This window comes from Mustela erminea, chromosome 9, assembly GCF_009829155.1.
Source record: "Mustela erminea isolate mMusErm1 chromosome 9, mMusErm1.Pri, whole genome shotgun sequence".
Taxonomy (NCBI): Eukaryota; Metazoa; Chordata; class Mammalia; order Carnivora; family Mustelidae; genus Mustela; species Mustela erminea.
Window position 1 is genome coordinate 94,674,070 of NC_045622.1, and position 20,393 is coordinate 94,694,462.

General features: G+C 56.4%; 1 protein-coding gene across 6 annotated transcripts in view; it reads left to right on the top strand.

Annotated features, from left to right (window-relative positions):
• TSPAN18 (tetraspanin 18) overlaps positions 1–20,393 on the top strand; it is a 175,867-nt gene that overhangs the window by 145,628 nt on the left and 9,846 nt on the right. For all 6 annotated transcript variants that reach the window (XM_032356509.1, XM_032356506.1, XM_032356510.1 and 3 more), the window contains 3 exons: positions 5,748–5,830; positions 13,269–13,341; positions 15,909–16,103. In XM_032356509.1, the coding sequence (XP_032212400.1) occupies positions 13,279–13,341; positions 15,909–16,103 (258 nt within the window). In that variant the 5' untranslated portion in view covers positions 5,748–5,830; positions 13,269–13,278. The remainder of the gene's footprint in view (positions 1–5,747; positions 5,831–13,268; positions 13,342–15,908; positions 16,104–20,393) is intronic.

Genomic DNA, 20,393 nt, shown 5'->3' on the forward strand with positions numbered 1-20,393 from the left:
AGCACGTCTGGTGTCCCCCTTCCCTGCCCCTTCCTGTCGTGGAGCCACAGCCACATTCAACCTTTCCTGTGGGCTTTCCCCGGGCAGAGTTTCGAGGCCACTCCCAGCGTGTGGCAAGGCTGTCCCCAACGTGTGGCAGGGACCATCCAAGCTGGGGGGTCCGGACGATGTCTTCCGCCCCTGACTGTGCCGTGTGCCCTTAGACAGGTCCCCTCCCCAACCCCGCATCCCTGCCCCGCATGCCTGTGTCCTTGGCCACTGGATGGGGTTGACCTCCTTTCTGGAGCAGCGTCCCTCCAGACAGCACAGGATACACTAGAAAACTAAGAGGAGGGGCTGTTCCCCCAACACTTCTTCCTGTGGGTGCCCCTCAGGAAGCAAGCCTGGCTAGGATGCTGGGCCTGTAGGCTCCTCCTGGTCTCTGTGTAGACTCTGCTCCTTGAAAGCGACCGGAGGGCTGGTGGGGTAGGGGTGGGGGGCGGGGCGCCTGGGAGGCCCAGAGCGCCCACGCCTGACCAGGGGACACTGACCACTCTCCTAGATCTCCATCGCAGATCTCTGGGGGAAGCAGAAAAGATGTGGCCTCCCCGCCACCCCGCCCCCACCAAGCCGCAGGCTCTCTCCAAAGGCAGAATTTAATTCCAGACCATTAAAATCTCTTGGCTGCTCCCTCCTTGGAAGGCTGGCTTTCTTCCTCATTTCTTGGAACCTACACCATCTCTCAGAACCCAAGTGTCCCTGTCACAGTCCCTCAATGATGTCCCCTGGGGCCTGGGAGCCTTGCTGTTTGCTTGGAATGCCCTCTCATTTCCTCCTGCCTCCCTTTCCCCAGATCCCAGGGCAGGCTGTCAGGGAACCTTTCCCCGGGGCTCAGGGAGGCCCAAGGACAGCGCAGGACTTTGGGAGGAGGGCTGGCTTTGGTACTTGTCCTGCCCTTGTTCCTCCCAGCCCTTGGGCTCTGGTGTCCTAAGGCCAAATCCTGTGCCTGGCACACTGAATGACCACTCTTCTCTGCTCACGCCCAGGTTCAAAATGGTTGCCTTGTTTTTAGCCCCTTGACTGTGGCAAGTGAAAGTCTCTGCAGGAGGGTGCACACCTTTGTCCCCAGAGGCCTTTGCAAACAGGCCGTTGGAGCCCCAAGGCAGGAAGATGGACCCATTGTCCTGTGTCTGGCATGACCCCTTCTGTGGCTTCGGTCCAGCCCAGGTCCCTGGAGGGAATGGGAAGTGTGCATTGTGGCAAAGGTTACTATGGGCCTCAGCAGGCCCAAAGTCCGTAGGGCCACACCTCCGGAAGCAGCCAGGGCAAAAGGACAAGGAATCCTGCTTTGTCTGTCCTAACCCTTCCTCCAACCTACTGAGTGACTTTGGACCATTGAGATTACTTCTCTGAGCCTCAGGTTCTTTGCTGGTGGAGCTGAAATGACCATCTCCTGGGTGATGGGGGGACTCACTGACGTGGCATGCGCTGTGTCCATTTCAGCTAAATGAATTCAGGTGTCAGTCTTGGGAGGCTGCCTGGGGTCGGGGAAGAGCAGTGGACTTAAAATCAGGAGCTCCTGCTTCCAGCTGTGCTGTGTGACTTTGGGCAAGACCCTGGACCTCTCTGGGCCTCAGCATCCACTGAGAAAAGAGGCAGTTGGAGGTCGCCCTCACTGAGGCACTTCCTTCTTTGAAGAGTCTCTGATGGAAATAGCCCCATGGGGGTTCTGGGATAGGGGAAAGGGTTGTGGCAGGGATCAAGCGCCCAGGCCTAACTCAATTCACACCCTAGACATGGGGCCTTCCCAGACCCTGTGGATCAGAGGCTCTGTCCCCTCGACATCCAGGATTCTGTGAGTCTGGGGAACAGGGGAGGCTGGCTGTTTTCTGGGACCCCACTGCATCCCTGGCAGGCTGTGCCTGGTTAACCTTCATGGCGCCGCCCCCAGGAGCCTAATTAGATTTGAGCCCCCGCTCAGCTGTGTCCATGTCCCCGTGTCTGTGCCATCACTAGGCACGCCAGGATTTCGGGCCAATTGCTTGTTTATGAGACTGTCTGTCTTGGGAGGAGGCCCAGCGGGCCTAGCTAGCGAGCAAATAACTCCCCCCACCCACCCCCTTATCCTTGAACTTGATGGCAAGAATCATTTTTCTCCTGACAAGCCTCTGCCCCGTGCGTGTCCTGATGAAGGAAACAAACACGGGTCTCAGAGTCTGGCGAATCTCGGGTCGGTTCTGGCTCCGGGAACTTTCTAGCCCCGAGGTGCCTTGGTCTCTCAGGCTGTGAAGGGGCATAACGATGGCATCATCTATTTTGCAGAGCCTTTTGTGGGATCGAGTAGGATTGCTCTAGGTAAACATCCGTGACCCAGTGCCTTATCAGGGCCCGGTGCTCCCTGGACCCTGGCCTCCCCAGCTCCGAACGCCCTCTCCAGCCCCACCGTTGCTTCTTAGGGGGGCCCAAAACGCTTGGTTGGGATGGCTGTTAACATTCCTCTCTGAGCGTGGGGTTATGACCGGGCACTAGATTTGAGTCAGCCCTTGCGGAAGGAAAGCCACTGGTGTCTGCGCCTGGGACCACGCCCAGGGCTGGCACTAGCGGGGTCCTGCCATGCAGGAAGGAAGGAACTGGGTGTGCAGCCACCAAAGTGCTTTCAGCTCCATCATCCCCCTCCCCCTACCCCCCACCCCACCCCCGCCAACCACCCATCCCCAGGGCTGCAGCAACTCTGAAAACCCCCATCTTGCAGGTGAGGAGACGATTGCTGATTGCTGAGGAGGCAGACTGGCCCAGGTCTCGCAGCTTGGCGGGGCAGAGCCCTGCTGGGGGGAAGCTAGGTTGCTGCAGGTGTGATGGCTCCAGGGGGACACTGAGGCTCTGCCCTGGCCCACAGCGCCTCACCTGGCCAGGGCTCTTGCAAGAGTCTTCTGGGCTCTCTAACCCACCCCATACCGGCATTTTGCTTCCTCTCATGAGGCTTCTCCATTGCTCATGTCCACCTGCCTCCTTCTCTCTCTCCAGAAATTATGCCCGGGGGGGCCGAGGGCAGTGAGAGTAAAAGGAGTGATTTATGAACTGAGCTGTTCTCCTTAATCAGAGGATCCCTCCCAGGCCTGCACTGTGCAGATGGGATGGAGCCGCCATCCCAGGCGGTAGGAGGGGCAAGGTTAATAAAGCTGTCTGGCCCAGGCAGGGGCCTGCACAGGAGAACCCCACGGCGCTGCGTGACCTCACCCGTCTCTGCCCCTCTCTGGGCCTCAGGGCTCCCATCTGTCAAGAGGTGGCGGGATTGGGTCATCCCCCTGGGGCCTCCAGCTGGCATAGGGAACAATGCTGGCTGGCTCTCTGGGAGTCTGCCTGGTTGCCTGATTCAGGACAGAGCAGCCCCAGATTGGAAATTCTGAAGCCCAAGGCGTAGCTCTTCCTCTTTCGGGTGCCCTCTCCAGGGGCTGGTGTCTTGTCGGGAGCTCTGGTCTGGAGTCCAGCGGCTTATGCCTGAATCGTGACCATGTCTGGCTGGCCATGGGAACAAACTCAGGCCAGTTCGTTCCATTCTCTCAATCTGCCTCGTATGGAACACGGGATAGTAGCGGCGCCGACCTCGTAGGCATAGAGCATGCAGGGGAACAGAGGAGAAGTACTTAGCAGACGCTGCTACGTGGTTAGCACACCACACTGTGAGTTACCGTTAGAGCCAATTACCGCAAATTGTAGCGGAGCTTGGAGCCACTTGGGGGAAAGATGTTTATAGCCATCCCAACCAGACCGTTTGCCACAGTTCTCACCTATGCCCACCTCCACTGATGACTCCACTTCTGATTTATGATGGTGCTAGTAATACCAGCTCCCCATGGGAAGAGTGCTCGGAGGTTTCCAAGGGTTTTTGTATCATATCAGTCAATTTCACAAGCTTCATATCACGAATTTTTTTTTTAAGATGTATTTATTTATTTGAGAGAGAAAGCGTGAGCAGGGGGGAGGGGCAAAGGGAGAGGGAGAGAGAGAGAGAGAGACTCCACTCTGAGCGCAGAGCCAGACTCAGGGCTCGATCCCAGGACTCTGAGATCATGACCTGAGCTGAAACCAAGAGTCAGATGCTTAATGGACGGTGCCCCCTGGGTGCCCCCATATCATGAATGCTTACAACCCCCTTTGAAATCAAGAATCACAGATTTCAGAGAAGAGCCTGGCATCTCAGGGAGGGTCAGTGACTTTCTGAAGGTCTCCAGGGAGCCAGCTGAGGCAGGTGCCGTCCCAGCTGTGATGGCACACATGTGGCAGGCATCCCTCAGCCACCCTTTGCCAGCATCCCCTCATGCAGCTCTTTGCTGGGTCAGGAAACAAGTCAGGCACCGGGCTTTGGGCTGGGGGAGCAAGAGGGGCAAAGAGAGATGGGAGGCTCTTCAGGGCAGTCGGAACCGCAAAGAGGGGTAAGTCCATTTCAGCCCAGGAGCCACCATACAATGGGGCAGGGATAACCCATGACAAGGAGGCAGGGCTTCCTCTTGGGAAACAGCCGTGCCTGTGGGATCCTTGTTTTCAGGTGTCGTGAGCGCCCAGCGAGCTCACATGTGACCTGTAGCCCAAAGTTCTGGGGCAGATCCAGAGGCAGGCAGGTGACAAGTCTGCCATGTGGGTGTGTTTGAGCCAAATCAAGGTACCGGCTCCCAGGGCATCCACAAGCTGTCAGGAGGGAGGGAGGTCCCTGCTGGCCTCTGCCTGGCCTCACCTCCATGCTTCCTGGAGACTTGCTCCCCTGGGCCGCCCCTTCCCTGAGAACCACTCTTCCGCCCTGCTGCCCCTAGTGGAATGGAGTTACACCCGTGGACAGTTAGTCCCCCTAGTTAGTTCCCAGCCCTATTGTCTTCCCTTTGTTTGTTTCCTCTAATTTCTTCCACCGCCCGACACAGAGGGCGAGCTTACTGGCGTCTCCAGTCCCAAACACCACTAACCGTGGGGGCTCACACATGTCCCCGTTCCTAACATGGCACCCAGCACACAGTAGGTGCTCAAATGTGTCTCCTGAGCTGGTACAGGTGTGGATGGAGAGGAGTCTTTCGTCCACCAGCCCTCCGCTGATGTGAACGGGAAGGGATCTCAACGGGCCCCCGAGACCCCCAAGTCTCCCCCAACCCCCGCCATGAGAATGCCTCTTGCCGCCCAAGTTCCACAGCCTCACTTTTCCAGGCCATGGGATTCCCCTAGGTGTGGCTGGACACGAGCCTCCATCTGGCCCATTTGGACAACTGAGAGCAACCCTTATTTCCACTGCTGCGGTCTGGCTCCGGCCAGAAGGCTAAGTCCTCTGTGAGCCTGAAGCAACGCTTTCCGGCATCTGCTTTTCTCCCCCAGGATCCAGGATTTCTGGGGCAGGGGGGTTTGCGGAACACACCCCTGCTGGCACTCTCTGCTGCGGCCTCCCCACAGGTGCCCAGGTGACGTCCAGGTGTGTGGATCACCACGCCCGCTTGCCCTCCTAGTGCCTTGGCCGCATGCGGTGTGTCAGTGCAGACCGAGCCTGTGCCAGACGCTGAAAGTGTCTTAAAGCTGTGGTTCCCCCTCTGGGCCGAGGGCAGGCACCCTGCGCAGGCCTCCCCAGCTGGAGTGGGCCCAGATGCCAAGAGCTTTTCATTAGCGCTAATGGACCCAGATTAGCAAGACACTTGCCCTGTGTGCCTCCTTAGGGCAGGTTTTCATAAACAGCTTCTAGAACGTGGCTGCTCCTTACTGACTTCCTATAGTAATTGAATATCTTCCCCTTCTAGGACAAGCTGGGCCAATAAAAGAACACACAAGAGCCCCTCTGACCGGGAGATTCTGTCCTGCTGACGCCCAAAGCGCTGCCCAGGTAAGAAGACAGCCTTGGCGCCCCGCTCTCCCTGTGTACCGCTGCCCTGTCCCCTGACAATGCCCTGCCTCGTCCTCAGCTCTTTCTCAGTCTGTCTTGGCCCACGTCACCGCCTGCCGTCTGCCTTTCTCTGTCTCTCCCTCTCTTTCTGACCGCTCTTTGTTTCTCTGATTTGCAAGATCTGTGCTGTTTTCTGTCTCAGTTTCTCTTTTCCCACTATTCACCCATTCAGACATCTGAATGGCGGACCCACTGTGTGCCAGGCACTGCTCAGGATGTTAGGAATCAGGCGGTGGATGAACCAAGTCCCCGCCGTCAAGGAGCATGAGTTCTAACAAGGGGAGACTCATGCTACCGAGATCAGCGAGCACAGGACTGAGCCAGGAGCGCTTTCCCAGGGCCCTGACCTGGCCTTTGTAGACCGGGGCGCTTGGCTCACATCCATCGCTAACTGGTCTGCTGACTTGGCTGCACCCTCTTTCCATTTCTCAGCCTCTTTTCTTGCTTCCAAAGTGAGGGGATCCGACCGGTCAGAGCTGCCCTACCAGCTCATGACCAAGAACTTCTGTTAGGGAAATGAAAAGTTTCGCTTAAATCCCCTTAAAGCTCTGAGCCACCTGGTTTCATTGTACGAGAAATGGTCACTTGTGTCTGGGGTCACGTTGTACGATGAAACACTCGTCTGTGAGTCCAGAGCCGTCACTAGGCCAGGAGAGGGTACACCATAACAGGAGCCTTGAGACCGTGAGATCCAGGACAGCAAGCCCCCCACGCCCACCCCCATGCTCACCCTGGGGCGGGACCCCTGCGTGGAAGGGCAGCTGGGACCGCAGCTCCTCGCCCACTCCCCTGCACGTGGGGAGTTGAACGCACACGAAGCCGAGTCTGCCTAAAACATCAACTCCCACAATTCATCCCTCTGGGACCCAAGACATAAAAGGATTTTCTCTAGCAAACAGTGCCGCCTTTACCAGTCATTTCCTGGGTATACACTGCAGTTTCTCTTGCATTTTTGTACGGCAAAGTCATACATAGCGGGGGGCCAGAACTTCTGAACAACCCAAGAAGTAAGGTCCCCACCCTGGGCTGGTTTAATTGCCCCCCAAACCCAAGCTCCTTGCCCCTTGAGGCAGCCGGTGCCGAGCAGATGGTTTCTGAGTGTTTATTCGCAATCCTGAAAATAGCTTTAGGAAATTGTTAGTCTCAGGGAATCCCGTTTGAGAACCGCTCTCCCCACTCAGAAATCCTCCTCCGTATCTGAGTCCTCTCTTGTCCTTCTGTGGGGAACTTGGCCTGTATATTGGTGTCTGGGAGAGTAGGAGGGAGAGGAGCCGCCTCGGGGGGGGGGGCAGGGAAGGAAGAACGGACAGAGCCATCGAGTGCCAGGCGTGGTGCCAGGAGCTCTGCGTCTGTGCCCGTTCAATCTTCGGTGCAGACGATTTCCTGAGGAGGCCAGCATTCCTGGCCCCATTTCACAGATGTGAAAGGAAAGACCCAGAGAAGCTCTGTGCTTGTCCAAGGCTGTGAGGCTGGAAAGTAGAAGGGCCAGGCTCCCCACCAGGTCGCTGTCACCTCCAGGGATTTGAGGAAACCCCAGTGGGCCTTTCACCCCCGGCCCCAGGGAGGGTGTATCTTCTCCCTTCAGCAGAGAGACCTCCCTTGCTCCTTCATAAGTGCCTTTGAACATCATTTCTGAGAAACAGCTAAGCCCTTGGACCTCATAGTTTCATGATTCTTCCCAGCTCACCTTCCGGAGACTGTCTCTGTCCCACCCTCCTTTGAGGTAAATTAAGGAACTGGGCTGTGATTCGCTTAACTTCCAAAGGCATTGTGGGTGACTGGAGCTCTCACTGGACCCAGGCAGGTACCAGAGGTTCCCTGGTCTGTCCCTCTTGTCCCGCTAGTTGGCTCAGGAGATGTGTCCCACACTCAGAAACGCCTGGTAGCAGGTGGAACTGACAGGCATCGGTCTTGTGATTTCACCCTGGCGGTGGCTAATGACCCAGAAGGCTGATTGCCCTGGACAGGGAGAAATGAGGTGGCCTTGGAGGTATGAAGACAGGCTTGAATCGTGGAGGAGAGTAGGTGAAGGGGGCAAGGGAATTAGCACTTATCGAAAATGATGATGAAGACAGACATGGGTTCAAATCCTGACTCAGGCACTTCTGTGCTGTGTGACATGAGTCACACAGTGTGGATGAGGGATGGCACCTCTCTGAGCCTCAATCTCCTCACCTGATAAGTGGAGATGACATTACCTCTATCCTGGAACTTTAGGAGGATTGAGATTGTGCCTATCCGTTGGCCCATGGTAAGAATTTAATATCCGCCCGCTGATAACTGGCTGTTCTAGCGTCAGCTGTCATTTTACTGAGCCCCGCGCTCTGTATTTTCCATGCATCGCATGGAAACCATTATTTTTATACTAATTCTAAAGACAAAGAAATGCAGATGTGTACGGTTTAGGAACATGCCCCCCGCCACCAGCTAGGCTTGGTGGGGTGGGATTCAATCCCTGGTCAGGCCCCAACACCCTCTCTCCACTCACACCCCTCACCCTGGAGTGGAAACTTGGCCTCTGGGTCTCCCTCCGCCCTCTGGCTCCCATCATCTCTTTTTTTCTACCTGCTCACCTCTGAGGTTGTCAGAGGCTCTTCTTCCCAGGAGACACACTCCCTTTACTACATTTGTCTAGGAGCCCAGCACGCCGCAAGCTACCCATTAGATGTAATCTGTAACGAGCGCGGTATGTAATAAATATACGTAGCCCGTTTATGAGCTGCCATATTTATTATGCCCCTTAATTGCTACAAAGCCAGAGCCAGCCGAAGCCAGGCCCTTCCATGGAGAGCAGCTTTGCCTCAGTGGGCCGAGGAGGGGTCTGCTAGAGCCTGGACCCCTGCAGACTTCCAGCGTCTTAGTCAGGCTGTCCCTTCTGCCCTCCAGAGGCCCATCCAGTTCAAGTTCAAGCCTGATGGAAGGAACTGACAAGTCGTGAAACTGCTCCATCATTTTGCAGAGGGAGATGCTGAGGCCAGAGAGAGGAAGTGACTTGCAGGGTAGGAGGCTCGGGCTCTGGACTCCCAGTCCAGTGCTCCTTCTGCCCTTCTCTCTATCTGAAAGCTGCCCCCAGAGCCAGGTGGAGCACAGGATTTGGAGTGAGCTGAGCGGCGTGCTTACAAGCCCTGGGATATTGGGCAGGTTGCTTGGCTTCCCTGAGCCTTGGTGTTCTCATCTGTACAATGGACAGTGCTTCTCACTTTGTGGGATCATTGAAAGAGTCCAGGCATGCACTCCGTGGAGCTGGCACATGAGAGTGCCGAGTCTCAGCAGACGTGTGGAGTTGGGTCAGCCTGATACCAAAGGAAGAGGGGGTCGGAATGCAGGACCTAGGGTTTAGGGCACTGTCCTGGGGTCCTGAGCTCAGAGAGTCCCATATACCTGCTGGGTTGGTGTGACCGTGGGAAGAGCTGTCCACCCCGCTCCAGGCCAGCAAGGCACTGACTTCTCACCACATGCTGCGATGTGGGCCCTTGATGTCCATTCTTGCAGGCGGGGAAACTGAGACTCCCAGAGTTTGGGTCATTTAGCAAAGACACGGTGGTAGAAAGATGAAGAACCAAGATCGGAGCCCAGGTGTGTTCAACTCCAAAGCCTATGCTCAGAACCATGATGTTTAAATTCAGGTGACATGCTGTTTCTAGAAGGCTGGAGATGGGGCACTGCTGTAGGTGAGCCTGGAGACGGCCTCCTGGGGAGCTGCTCTGGAGGCAGAGAGCCTGAGCTGAGGGCTGATGGAAGAGACAGAGATCACTATAGTTAAGGATGAGGGTCAAGATGGTCAAGTACAGGTGGGCCCCGGCGCAGACCAATCGGAAGACAGGCTGGCTCTACAGCTGGCCAGCCAGACCTGGGGGTCCCCAAGGAATCTCAGCCCTCCCACTACCCACTGGGAGGGTGGGTCCCAGGACAAAGGAAGGGCCAGGTCTTCCTGATCCTGCCTATCGGGAGATCTGGAGAGAAAGACAGGCCAATGGGGCATCAGAAGGAGCCACGTGGGGACTGTGCTCACTCTGGAGGGCACAGCAGAGAGAGGAAAGGAGGAAGCTGGGAGCCCCCCTGCTTGTGCGGATCCTCATGCCCCCCTCCTTCTAACTGCTGGAGGGGTCGGAGGACACAAAGACGCGCTACCCACAAAGCCCTTAGCCTCGCACCAGGCTTCCTGCCCAGGCTGTTTAATTAACATTCGCTATGTGGCCAGGTTTTGTGCAATCCAGACCACGTACCAATCCCTGCTGCGCCCCAGGAGGAGGACACAGCTGCCATCCCACGCCTCCAGGCTGGTGACGTAATGCCACACAGTGTGTGTGTGTGGAGGGGGCAGCGGTGGAGATCAGCAGAGGCCGTGGGAGCTCCTGGGAAGGCAGGGACAGGATTGTGGGGGGGGGGGCGCTGTCAGGGCAGGAGGTGATGCCTTGAGGGATGAACAGGGATTAGGTGGGAAGGGAGGAGGTGCAAGGCAATCCCAGCAGAAGGGGGATAGGGCAGGTAGGGGGCGGCTGGTCTCCTGGAGAGCCTAGGCGGTTAGCGGGGGACGTGATGTGGCTGGACATGCCTTGCTGAAAGGCCCCTCTGGGATCACTGGCTGGAATGGGTGTGGCTGGAAGTAGGGAGACCAGGCCTGGGCCGAGGCCACATGTGGGTGAGAGAGAGGAGGTGGGAGCAGAGAGGCTGGGGGCGCTTGAAACATCCCTGGGATGGAGTGGGTGGGGTCACCAGATTCTAGCTTTGGAGGCAGATGACACTTCATGAAGTCAGGCTACAGCTCAGTGAAGGAAAGAAGCATCTCACACACACACACACACACACACACACACACACACACACACACATATGCATGCCCTCCATCCTTTGTTCTTCCAAATTAGACGGCCTGGGTTAAAATCTCAACCTCCCCACTCACCAGCTGCAGCCTTGGGCAAGTCGCCTAGCCTCTCCCTGCCTCAGTTTCCTTCTCTAGAAAATGGGGATGATGATTGTACTAATCTCGTAGGTTGTTGTGAGTTCATACGTGTCTAGTGTGGAGGATGGGGCCCTACACCTACTAAATGCTCATGTCCTTATTCCCAGGGGTGGCGACCAGCCGGGTGACCCCAGGTGACCCCAGGAACCTTGTGTTCCCCTTCTCCTCTCACCTGATCTAAGAAAAGCCCTTGGGCCAGGCACCTTGGAAGCACAAAGGCTTCAAGCCTGGATCCCTCGGCTCAGGGTCACTGCCTGATTTTCTCTTGGAGCAGCCTTGGATTCGTCATGGTGTCTCCTGATGCACTGGGTTCTGCCACCCGATAAAATAAGAAAGCGCATCTGGCTCGGATTTTCTAGACCCTGCCTCAGTGTCCCTTGCTCGGCTCTGGCCTCAATCGGACACGATCAGCTGAGCAGAGCAGCTGGCAGGAGCTGGGCAACGAAAGGAGGGAAGCCTTTGGGGCCCAGAGCCCTTGCCTGCCTGACCCAGCACTTTCCTCATGGACTCCCAGGTGCCTAAAGTGGTGCCATGGCCACTGCCCAGCCAAGGTCAATGCTTGGCTCACCAGCAAAAACCACAAGGAGAGGAGATGAGAGGCACCAGCCTTTTCTGCACACCCTTCCCCAACGGCAGGGTCTGCCTCTGCTTTTCTCTGCATGGATTCAAATGTACTTTTTAAAAACCTGCTTGCCTCGACCAAAGTGCCACATGGGGCTGGTCCTGTCATCACAAAGTGTAGTGAGCTAGGAATGCAGGAGACGAGTGTAGCTCCGTCTATGAGGCTTTCCTTGTTGGGAGGGCATCGGATTATGGTCTGGGGTTGGTAGGGGGCAGATTTGCTGAGCCTGCTGTGTCCCAGGCACTGTGCATGGGCTTCAGTGTCAGATCTTAGCATTGCTTCCTGCACGCTCTGTGGCCGATAATCACGTACACCTTGCCAGGCTGACCTGAAAATTTGCCATAACCAGTGCCCACACCTCACTGGCCGTTAGGAGATTTAAATGAGATCATAGGCGGAAAGCACTCGGCACAGTATTAGCACACAGCAGGTGCTCCCCAAATGGAGATTATGATGATATAGATTAATCCTAATAAGCCTGGCAACAACCAGGGTAAGCAGGACTTATCAGGCTTACTTGTGGGCAAGGCACACTGAGCCCAGTTCTCTCTAGAGGGAGGATGGAAAACCGTGGAAAGAAACAAAGCGCCGTCTTCCCCCACATTTGACACCACCCAACACGTACTCCCAGAACCCTTTGCACCACGTCCTGTCCTAGAAGGGCAGACCACCTTCCAGGGTCTTCTGGAGCGGGACTCAGAACAAGCTGAGCTGCAGCCGTGCCCCTTACCAGCTGGGGGAGGTTGGCCTGGGTATTTTCAACTCCTGTGGACCTCAGACCCCTGTCCCAATTCAGTCCCCTATCCTTGAGATTCGGCTGGGAGGAAGCTTCTCTTATTAATCCCCCGGGGGCCGTCATGAAGAAAGTATGGCAATAGGGACTACTGAATATGGACGTGACCATGGCCTTGAAGTCTGACTCGTGAGAGCAGATGCTGCCTGCTTCCCCCGGGGATGCGGAAGGGCTGCATCTTGTTGGTTTCAGGCCCCGGCGCCTGGCACACAGTCGATGCACAGTAAATGCTGGCTGAACGGAATCATATGCAGTGACTCACTACTGGGGGCAGACTTTTAGGCAGAGACGGGGAAGGCTCCTTAGGGAGGTGAGATGCCGTAGGTCTCAGGACAGAGATAGTCAGGGCATGAGGAGGGCATGGCCTCAGGAAGAGGGCTTGGACCCCTAGGTAGGCGCCCACCCCCCCCCCTTTTCCCCTGTGACACCCCTCCACTGGCCCCATGGAACAGCCCCAGACCGTCCTGCAGGCTGGAGGCTGTGTGGGGCGGCAGGAAGTTTATGAGGCCCGGATTCTGATCTGGCTCCATGGCCTCAGCAACCTAAAAGCTCTCAGCCTGAGGGAAGGCTCTCCTCTGCCATCAGGCCGGGTCTCAAGGCAGACCTCCTGGATGCTTGGCACCTGCTAGACGCCGTTCTAAGTGTGCCACAGCTTTATCTCCGTGAACCTTCGCGATTCGGCTGGGAGGAAGCTTCTCTTTTTAATCTCCTTCCTCAGGTTGGAAAGAGCAAGCTCCAGAGGGGTAGAGTGATTTGCCCAAAACCACACAGCAAATGACTGGAGGAATTAGGCTTGAACCCAGGTGGGGTGGCTTCCACTCCTTAGGAGTGAGCTTCTCACTCCTAACTCTGGTCCCGCAAGGTAAAGAGCTACCTCCCAGAGAGTAAACACTGGCCACAGGGGCAGGGCTGACCACTCAGAACCCCTCGGGGGAGGGGCCAGGGCTCTTCCCAGGTGGGGTCTCCCAGCAGGGAAACTGAGGCGCTTGCTCTTTTGCAGGTAGAACACCATGGAAGGCGACTGTTTGAGCTGCATGAAGTATTTGATGTTCGTCTTCAATTTCTTCATATTTGTAAGTATTGCTGGAACGTGCCCGGGGTCCCCTGAGGCCTCTGCTGGGCGGGCAGAGCAGATCGTGGCTTAGAAATAGTCACACTGGGCAGAGTCCTGGGGGCAGGACAGGGGCCAGTGCCAGAAGCAAATGGACCCGGCCAGCCAGAATTTCCTGGACGAGAGGCCCCCAGTGGCGCCTGCCCCACTCTGAAGAGCCCATGGTCATAGAGAGATGTTTGGTACAGCCCCTGGGATGGTTCAGGCCCTCTGACAAAAGGGTAGGAGCCTTCGTCCTGGTGGCTGCCTCAGGATCAGACCCCTGGTGGAGAGTTGGGAAGAAGCAGGGAATGGAGAAGAGGGCAGCTGAGACAGCCCCCCTCAACCCTGAGACAGCCCCCCTCAACCCTGAGTCCCAGGGCAGCTGCGGGCCTCAGAGTGGACTGTCCGAGCTGCTGTGACCCACCGCCCCCCCCCCCCCCCCCCCCCCGCCATGTAATCTGAAACCTCTCTGGGGCTGGGAGCAGCCAGGGTTCAAAGCCAGCTCTGCATCTTACCAGCTGTGTGATCAGAAACACATTTCACCTCTCTGAACCTCAGTATCTTCATCCCTTCATTACCTACCTCAACAGGTTTTTTTGAAAATTAAGCAAGATCCGTTTAGGAAGTGCCTGGAATGTGCCAGCACTCTCTAGCATAGCTCCATCGGCATCCAGCGTATGGATTCGGTACTGGAAAGCCCAGAGACTCTGAGCTGCTCAGATGGCCAGCCCAGCCTACCTGCTGGCAGCAGCCCCCCGCAGGCTCTGCTTGGGCCCCTGGCCTCTCCCAGGAGCAAAGCCACACTCCTGGAGTCTTAAGCCAACCCCCATCCCAGCTCTCCTGACCCCACCTCAACCTTTGACCTTAGTGCAGCCAGGTCGTGGGTGAGTAAAAGTCCTCTGATGCCCTTCAGGCCAGGGTCGCTGGGAAAGAGAGGTCCTTTCTGGTCACGAACAACTCTCTCTGCCTCTCTTCTCTCTCTTCCTTCTGTTTTTTTCATGCATCCCAGCAACTCTAGTGGAGTCCTTCCCTTGCCCATAATCCTGAAGCACAGGGAGCCCTCCAGATGTGAATTCCAGACCCAGCTTCCAAGCTGGCTGGCCCTGGGCAAGGTTGAGGGTCCCCACCAGAAATGGGGCTGTATCTCCTCAGGCAGTTCAGTCTGTGCCCTTGAAGCAGCACACAATTGTTGAACCCCAAAACCTTAAGAGCAACGAGCAGGAAGGCAGCTTTTATCAGAGCATTTGTAAGGGACGGAGGAGAAAGGTGGGGCCCGGCACAGGACGACCATGGGGACTGTGTAATCAGCAGTCCCTGTGGGCTTTCCCTTTCTCCCCGCCCAGTGATAGGTCCTTCCAGCCTCTCCTTCACTCCCCTGCTCTGACCCCTGTACTAAAAATATTGTCTCCTGCTCCGAGACCCAAGCTGTGCAGTTCTGCTCGCCAGCCTGCGGACCCCTCTCAACCACCCAGAGCTCACTAGTTTGCTCTTAGCCACAGCCTGGCATTGCTGGCGCGTGCCTCTGGGGGACCTCTGGGGGACCTCTGGGGGCCTCTGGTCCTCCCACCACACAGGGATTTCAGATACTGCACCCCATTCAAAACCCGATGAGGCCAAACTGTTCTCTTGTAACAGATCTGCTTCCAGTTCTTGTCTGTCCCCAAGGAAAATGGAACGGATGTTTACTGAAACTTGCTAAGAACATTCCTATCCACACTGGCCTTTCTTCCTTGGTGTCACCTTAGGCAGGGTGGAGTTTGTATCTTCTTCTACCCCTGAGGAAGCTAAGGCTCAGAGAGGCTAAACCACTTACCCAAGGTCACACAGCTGGCAAGCGACACCACCCTTTCTCTGGACTAAGCTGCCTCTCTCCAAAGATGAGTAAGGCCTGGAGGGATGGGCCGTGGACATGAAGATGTAAACAAGAAGGCTTTCAAGGAGCTGTTTTGAGTGTGGTGAGCACATGCTGATGAGAGCTCCTGTTGAGGACAAAGGGGCCAGCTCGTGTCCACGTTTGCCCAGCCCCTAACATGGTAGAGGCCTCAGAGGGTGTGCTGTGTACTTTGTGTCAGAGAAGCCTGGGATTCAGTGCTGGCTCTGACGTGAACTTGCTGTGTGACCTTGAGCAAGTCATGGTCCCCCTCTGGCACTCAGTGTGGAATCAGAGGCTTGCACAAGTGACCTCATTATCCTGCAGCGCTGACATTTAAGGAGACTCTAAAAGTGGCAAATAAACTCCCCAGAACATGATCCCCAGCAGCCCATGATGTGGCGTGGATCAGAGGTTGGGTTTAGAGGATGCCCTTAAGATTTGGGTAACCCTGAAAATGCAAAACAGTGAAAAGCATTGCTTGGACACTGGTCTCTGGCAAATCAGGTTTCTGCCCAGTTCTCTGGGGCTCCCAGGGGCTCCCTGGCTTACCATGGGGCCTCACGCGGGGGGAATGGTGTGCGTGTGGAGTGCCTAACCACACCCCCACACCCCCCCCCCCCCCCCCGCCACCTTGTCTGCCTCTTCTCCCCCCTCCCGACCCACCCTGGGAGCAGCTGGGCGGGGCCTGCCTGCTGGGCATCGGCATCTGGGTCATGGTGGACCCCACCGGCTTCCGGGAGATCGTGGCTGCCAACCCCCTGCTTATCACGGGCGCCTACATCCTCCTGGCCATGGGCGGCCTGCTTTTCCTGCTGGGCTTCCTGGGCTGCTGCGGGGCCGTCCGCGAGAACAAGTGTCTGCTGCTGTTCGTGAGTAGCCCACCCTCACCCCACCCATGGGTGCCCCGGGGCAGAGTGGGGGCGCTGTATCTACACTGCAGAGACTCAGCCATCACACTTTGGGTAGGCAATCCTCTGGGAGTGTCCCTGGTGGACAGGCATGGGGGCCTGGGGGCAGAGGGATGAGAGGGCGGCAGGCGGGCCTGGGTTTCAGTGTGCGTCCTGCTCTGTCCCCTACCTGGTGATGGGGCTTGGGTCTGGTTTCTTAGCTTCCCTGAGCTTTGGTGAATTCACTTGCTAAACAAGGGACAGCTTAGCTGGCACCAAATGAGGCCACTGGTGGGTGGTCTGTTTCTCTGGCCTTCCATATTCCCATGGGCTGTGTCCTTTGGGGCTCTGCCTACTTTCCTGGCCTTGGTGGATGGGTCTCCCGCCCCAGTAGAGGGCCTGTGGGCGCAGGGCTTGGAGAGCTTCTAGTTGGAGCCCAGTCCTGCTACAGGGCCAGGGGAACACAGCGCGTTTCGGGAAGTGTGTGGGGGCGGGACAGGGTGCGGGTGCTCCTTGTGGGTGAGTGGGGGGAGGGGTCGGGAGTTAGGTGATCAGGAAGGCGGGCTGGTCAGCTGGTCAGCGGGAGGACAATGTGTCTGTTCCTGGGGCTTTGGGAACTGGAGATCTGGAACCATGCACCCTCCCCACTCTCCTACAGATTAGAGCAGTCTGTACGGCCTCCATTCATGTCACAGTGAGTTTCCCCACATCCCAGGCAGGAAGTGAAATCAGCTGTGAGATGTGTGATTCTGGGACCCCGGTCCCTTTTGGCCTTCAGCGGCCTGAATACTGCAAACTTTGCATTTGGAGAGAAACAAAGAAACCTGTGGGCGCCCCCTGGCGGAAGGCCCTCTCTAGCGCCGCCCCCCCCCCGGGGGGGCCCAAGGAGGCTTGGGAGCCCGTGGGGACTTTCATAGGAGCTGGCATGTGGGTCCCACGTCATGCCAGTCCCTCTTCTTCCCGCTTCGCCTCAGCTCTGCCACCCCCCCGGGTCTCATCCCTGAAGCCAAGACAGGAGGGCGAGCCCGGGCAGGCTGGGGGGGTTCTCAAAATTCATCCCCATAAGCAGGCAGCTTCTGAGCCGGCCACTAGATGGGCACATTGGTCCCTGTGGAGAAGACCGAGACCCAGGGACCAGCTGAGGTTCCCTCCAGCCCCCCGAGGGACAGCTGAGTCCCGGCTGTGGCCAGGGCCCCGCCCTTAAGGCAGCCCCTTCTTCTGCCACCTTCTCCGTCTTCCCTTTTCTCTCTGTTAGTCTCGAGATCTAGGAGACCCACCTACGTTCATCCTTTTCTTTTCTTGCTCTTTCTCTACCTCTGTCTCTCTGCCTCTCATCTCCTGCTTTCTATTCCTGCTGCCTCTCCTTACCCCTCTCCTGAGCTCTCCTAGTCTCTGCCCCTCTCTCCCTACTTCCCCCCTGTCCTCTCCCCTCGCCTTTGTCCCTCTCCTCACCTCTCTGAAGCCCAGCGCTTATTAGACTGAGATCTCAGGGCGAGTCACAGACGGGGGACTCTTGGACCCACGTCCCCTGTGTTTCAAGCCTTAAACAGACTCACATGTCTGAAATTCACCTAGAATTATGTGCAAAATATTACGTTAGAGCCTTGTGTGTGTGTGTGTGTGTGTGTGTGTGTGTGTGTGTCTATATGTGTGTGTATGTTGTGTGAGCATGTATGTTTCTAAAGGGGAGAGATGCCACGACTTCTGGAAGGTTTTCAAAAAGACTCACGACTTCAAAAAATAAGAAGAACCACTTCTCTATTCTGACCTGGACTGGCCGTGTGGTGGTCTCCGCTGAAGAGAGGCATCCAAGTCCCACCCCTCGTGGCTGCCGGGGGGCCGTCGAGAAGCCTGGCAGCCCTGCTCCTCAGCCTTCGGGGAGGAAGGGAGGACTAGTCATGAACAGGACCTAGAGGGAGTGACTTTGACCAGCTGGGCCGATAGGGAGAGCTGGGGTGGGGGTAACAGAGCATGCCCTCCCCTGCCCCCGCTCTGAGGCTGAAACCCCAGGGCCCCACCACCCTCAGCCTAATGACCACATCACCTAATGATCAATTTTTCTAAAGGTACAGTTTCCAAACGCTCCCGTCGATCAATTTTACACCCTTTTCACATACAATAGAACAATCTCAGCCTGTAATGGGCATTTTGTGGCATCCCTTTCTCATAGTTGCTTGCCTAGGAGTCATTCACAGCATGTTTTTAATATATTTATTTGAAGATTCAAAACAATTTTTTTTTATATTTTGATGACCAAGACGCTAGGTCGGAAAGAAGAGCAAAATGAGATGTGTGTCCTTAGAAGAGGTAAATGAGCTGAATGACACAAAAACAATGTAAATTTGGTAAACATTTATTAGAAATGAGAACTGAAACTAGATGTGCCCATGGGCAGATAGGCTAGAAAAGTCTGGAAATGTTTGCGGGAGGAGGCAAAATCGCAGTTTCCGTCCCTTCGTTAATTTTTCCATCTGAAGCAAAATGGTGAATATTTGAGGTTCGGGAATTACTGGCAAATGTGTCCTTAGGCAAATGGGTGAGGCGAGATTAACTCAAAACTCCTGGGAAAGGCCCTGCCTCATGAGGGGAAGTCCAGGAAGGCCAGAGGTGTCAGGACAAGCCCTGTGGCCGGATCCAGGGGGAGCCCCTCCAGATAACCAGCAGTAACCCTGGTAAGCAAGAGGAAGTCATTTCCTGGGGAGAAGGCCAGAGGGCAGAAGAGGCATCTAGGGCTTGGGGAAACCCTACTCCAGGAGGGGACAATGGCAATGGCAATGGAGATTTGCAGCCCCCCCCCCCCCACCTCGGGAGAGCCCTCCTTTCTCCTTCAGTGAGTTACTAGGCTCATTCTTGAATTTCATCTCAGGAATCATGAACCTCGGCTCAACGTAAGCTGCGTGCTGATGGGGACCACATCTGCCTTGTGTAAATGAGTTTGCCAGGACCTAGCATAGCGCCTGGTACACAGTAGGTGCTCAATGAGTAGCCCTGGAATAAAGGGACAGAGAGGAGGTAGTCTTAGAGGCATGGTAAGGGCATGGGCTTTGGAGTCAGAAAAGTCTAGATTCTATTCTCTGCTCTGCTCCTTCCTGGCTGTGTGACCTGAGGGCAGTTACTTAACCTCTCTGAACCTAGGTTCCTCTTGTCTAAAATGGAGATGATGCTACCGCTTTCCCAGCCACAGTGTTGTGATCACGGCTCAAGGAGAAAATGTGCATCTTGCTTAACTCTGTTCCCAGCACAGGCAAGCACCTGACAAATGTGAAACTGAAAGTATTGGGTTGGTCCACGGGAAACCCTACAGGCCATCAGAAAGTCTTCAGACCTGGAGGCTCTTATGGGTCTATGTGCTACGCACTCTGGGTCCCAGGTTACCCCCAGGTAACCGGAGGGATTGGTGGTAACCACAGCGGCTTCACCAGGCTGCCCAGAGCACCTCGGGAAAGGAGACTTGGACTGTCCTCGGCACCTCAGTGGTGGTGAGCTCTCAGTAGGGCTGGCGGGCATTAATGTCTCAGGACTTGGCTGCACCAGCACTCGCCCCCGGGAAAGCTGCGCCTGCCTCTTGGTTCTGAACCCCCTCTGAGCGGATCTCTGTTGCACCGGCCTCGGCCTTGTGCAAAGCCCCCAGCCGCACCGTCCGGGAGGGCCTCACGCTCCCGGGACGCTGAGCATGCGGCATGCACATGGCCTAGGCTCTGGCTCATCTGCACTTTCTAACCATCTCAGCTGTGATCCGTAGCCAGAGCCAGCTCCATCGCCTCGCTGAGGATGGAAACCATTTCCAGGGCTGCTCTTTGTGAGCCTGGGAACTGCCAGTGACTCCACCAAGAGGGCAAGGGCAGGGAGGAGGTCCCGTGGAGACCATGTAAGACAGGGCCGGCACCATCCATCACCGACCACACGGAAGGGCCAGGAGGCCTGCCTGGGGCCTTTCACTGTCTTGGGGATGAGAGCCGGCAGACTCTCGTGGAAGTGGGGTTGGTAGGGTTGGCAGAATGGACAGTGGGAGTCCCATGGGGCCGGGGATGGGGAGCAGCCTGCCCTGGGCACAGGAGGCCCTCTGGGACTCTCCCCTCTGGGTGGGGACTCGGCCCCCAGCAGGCCCCCCAGGGCTCAGAAGAGTCAATCCCTCAGGCCAGTCCTGAACGTGCTTTCAGGCAGAGAGAGAAGAGGCAGAACAGATTGCCAGATTAAGAGGAAAAGTTTTGCTCTGGCATCTTCGGGCTGCCCACCTTTGGAATAGTCATTCCCTTCTCTGGCTTGTTTCCT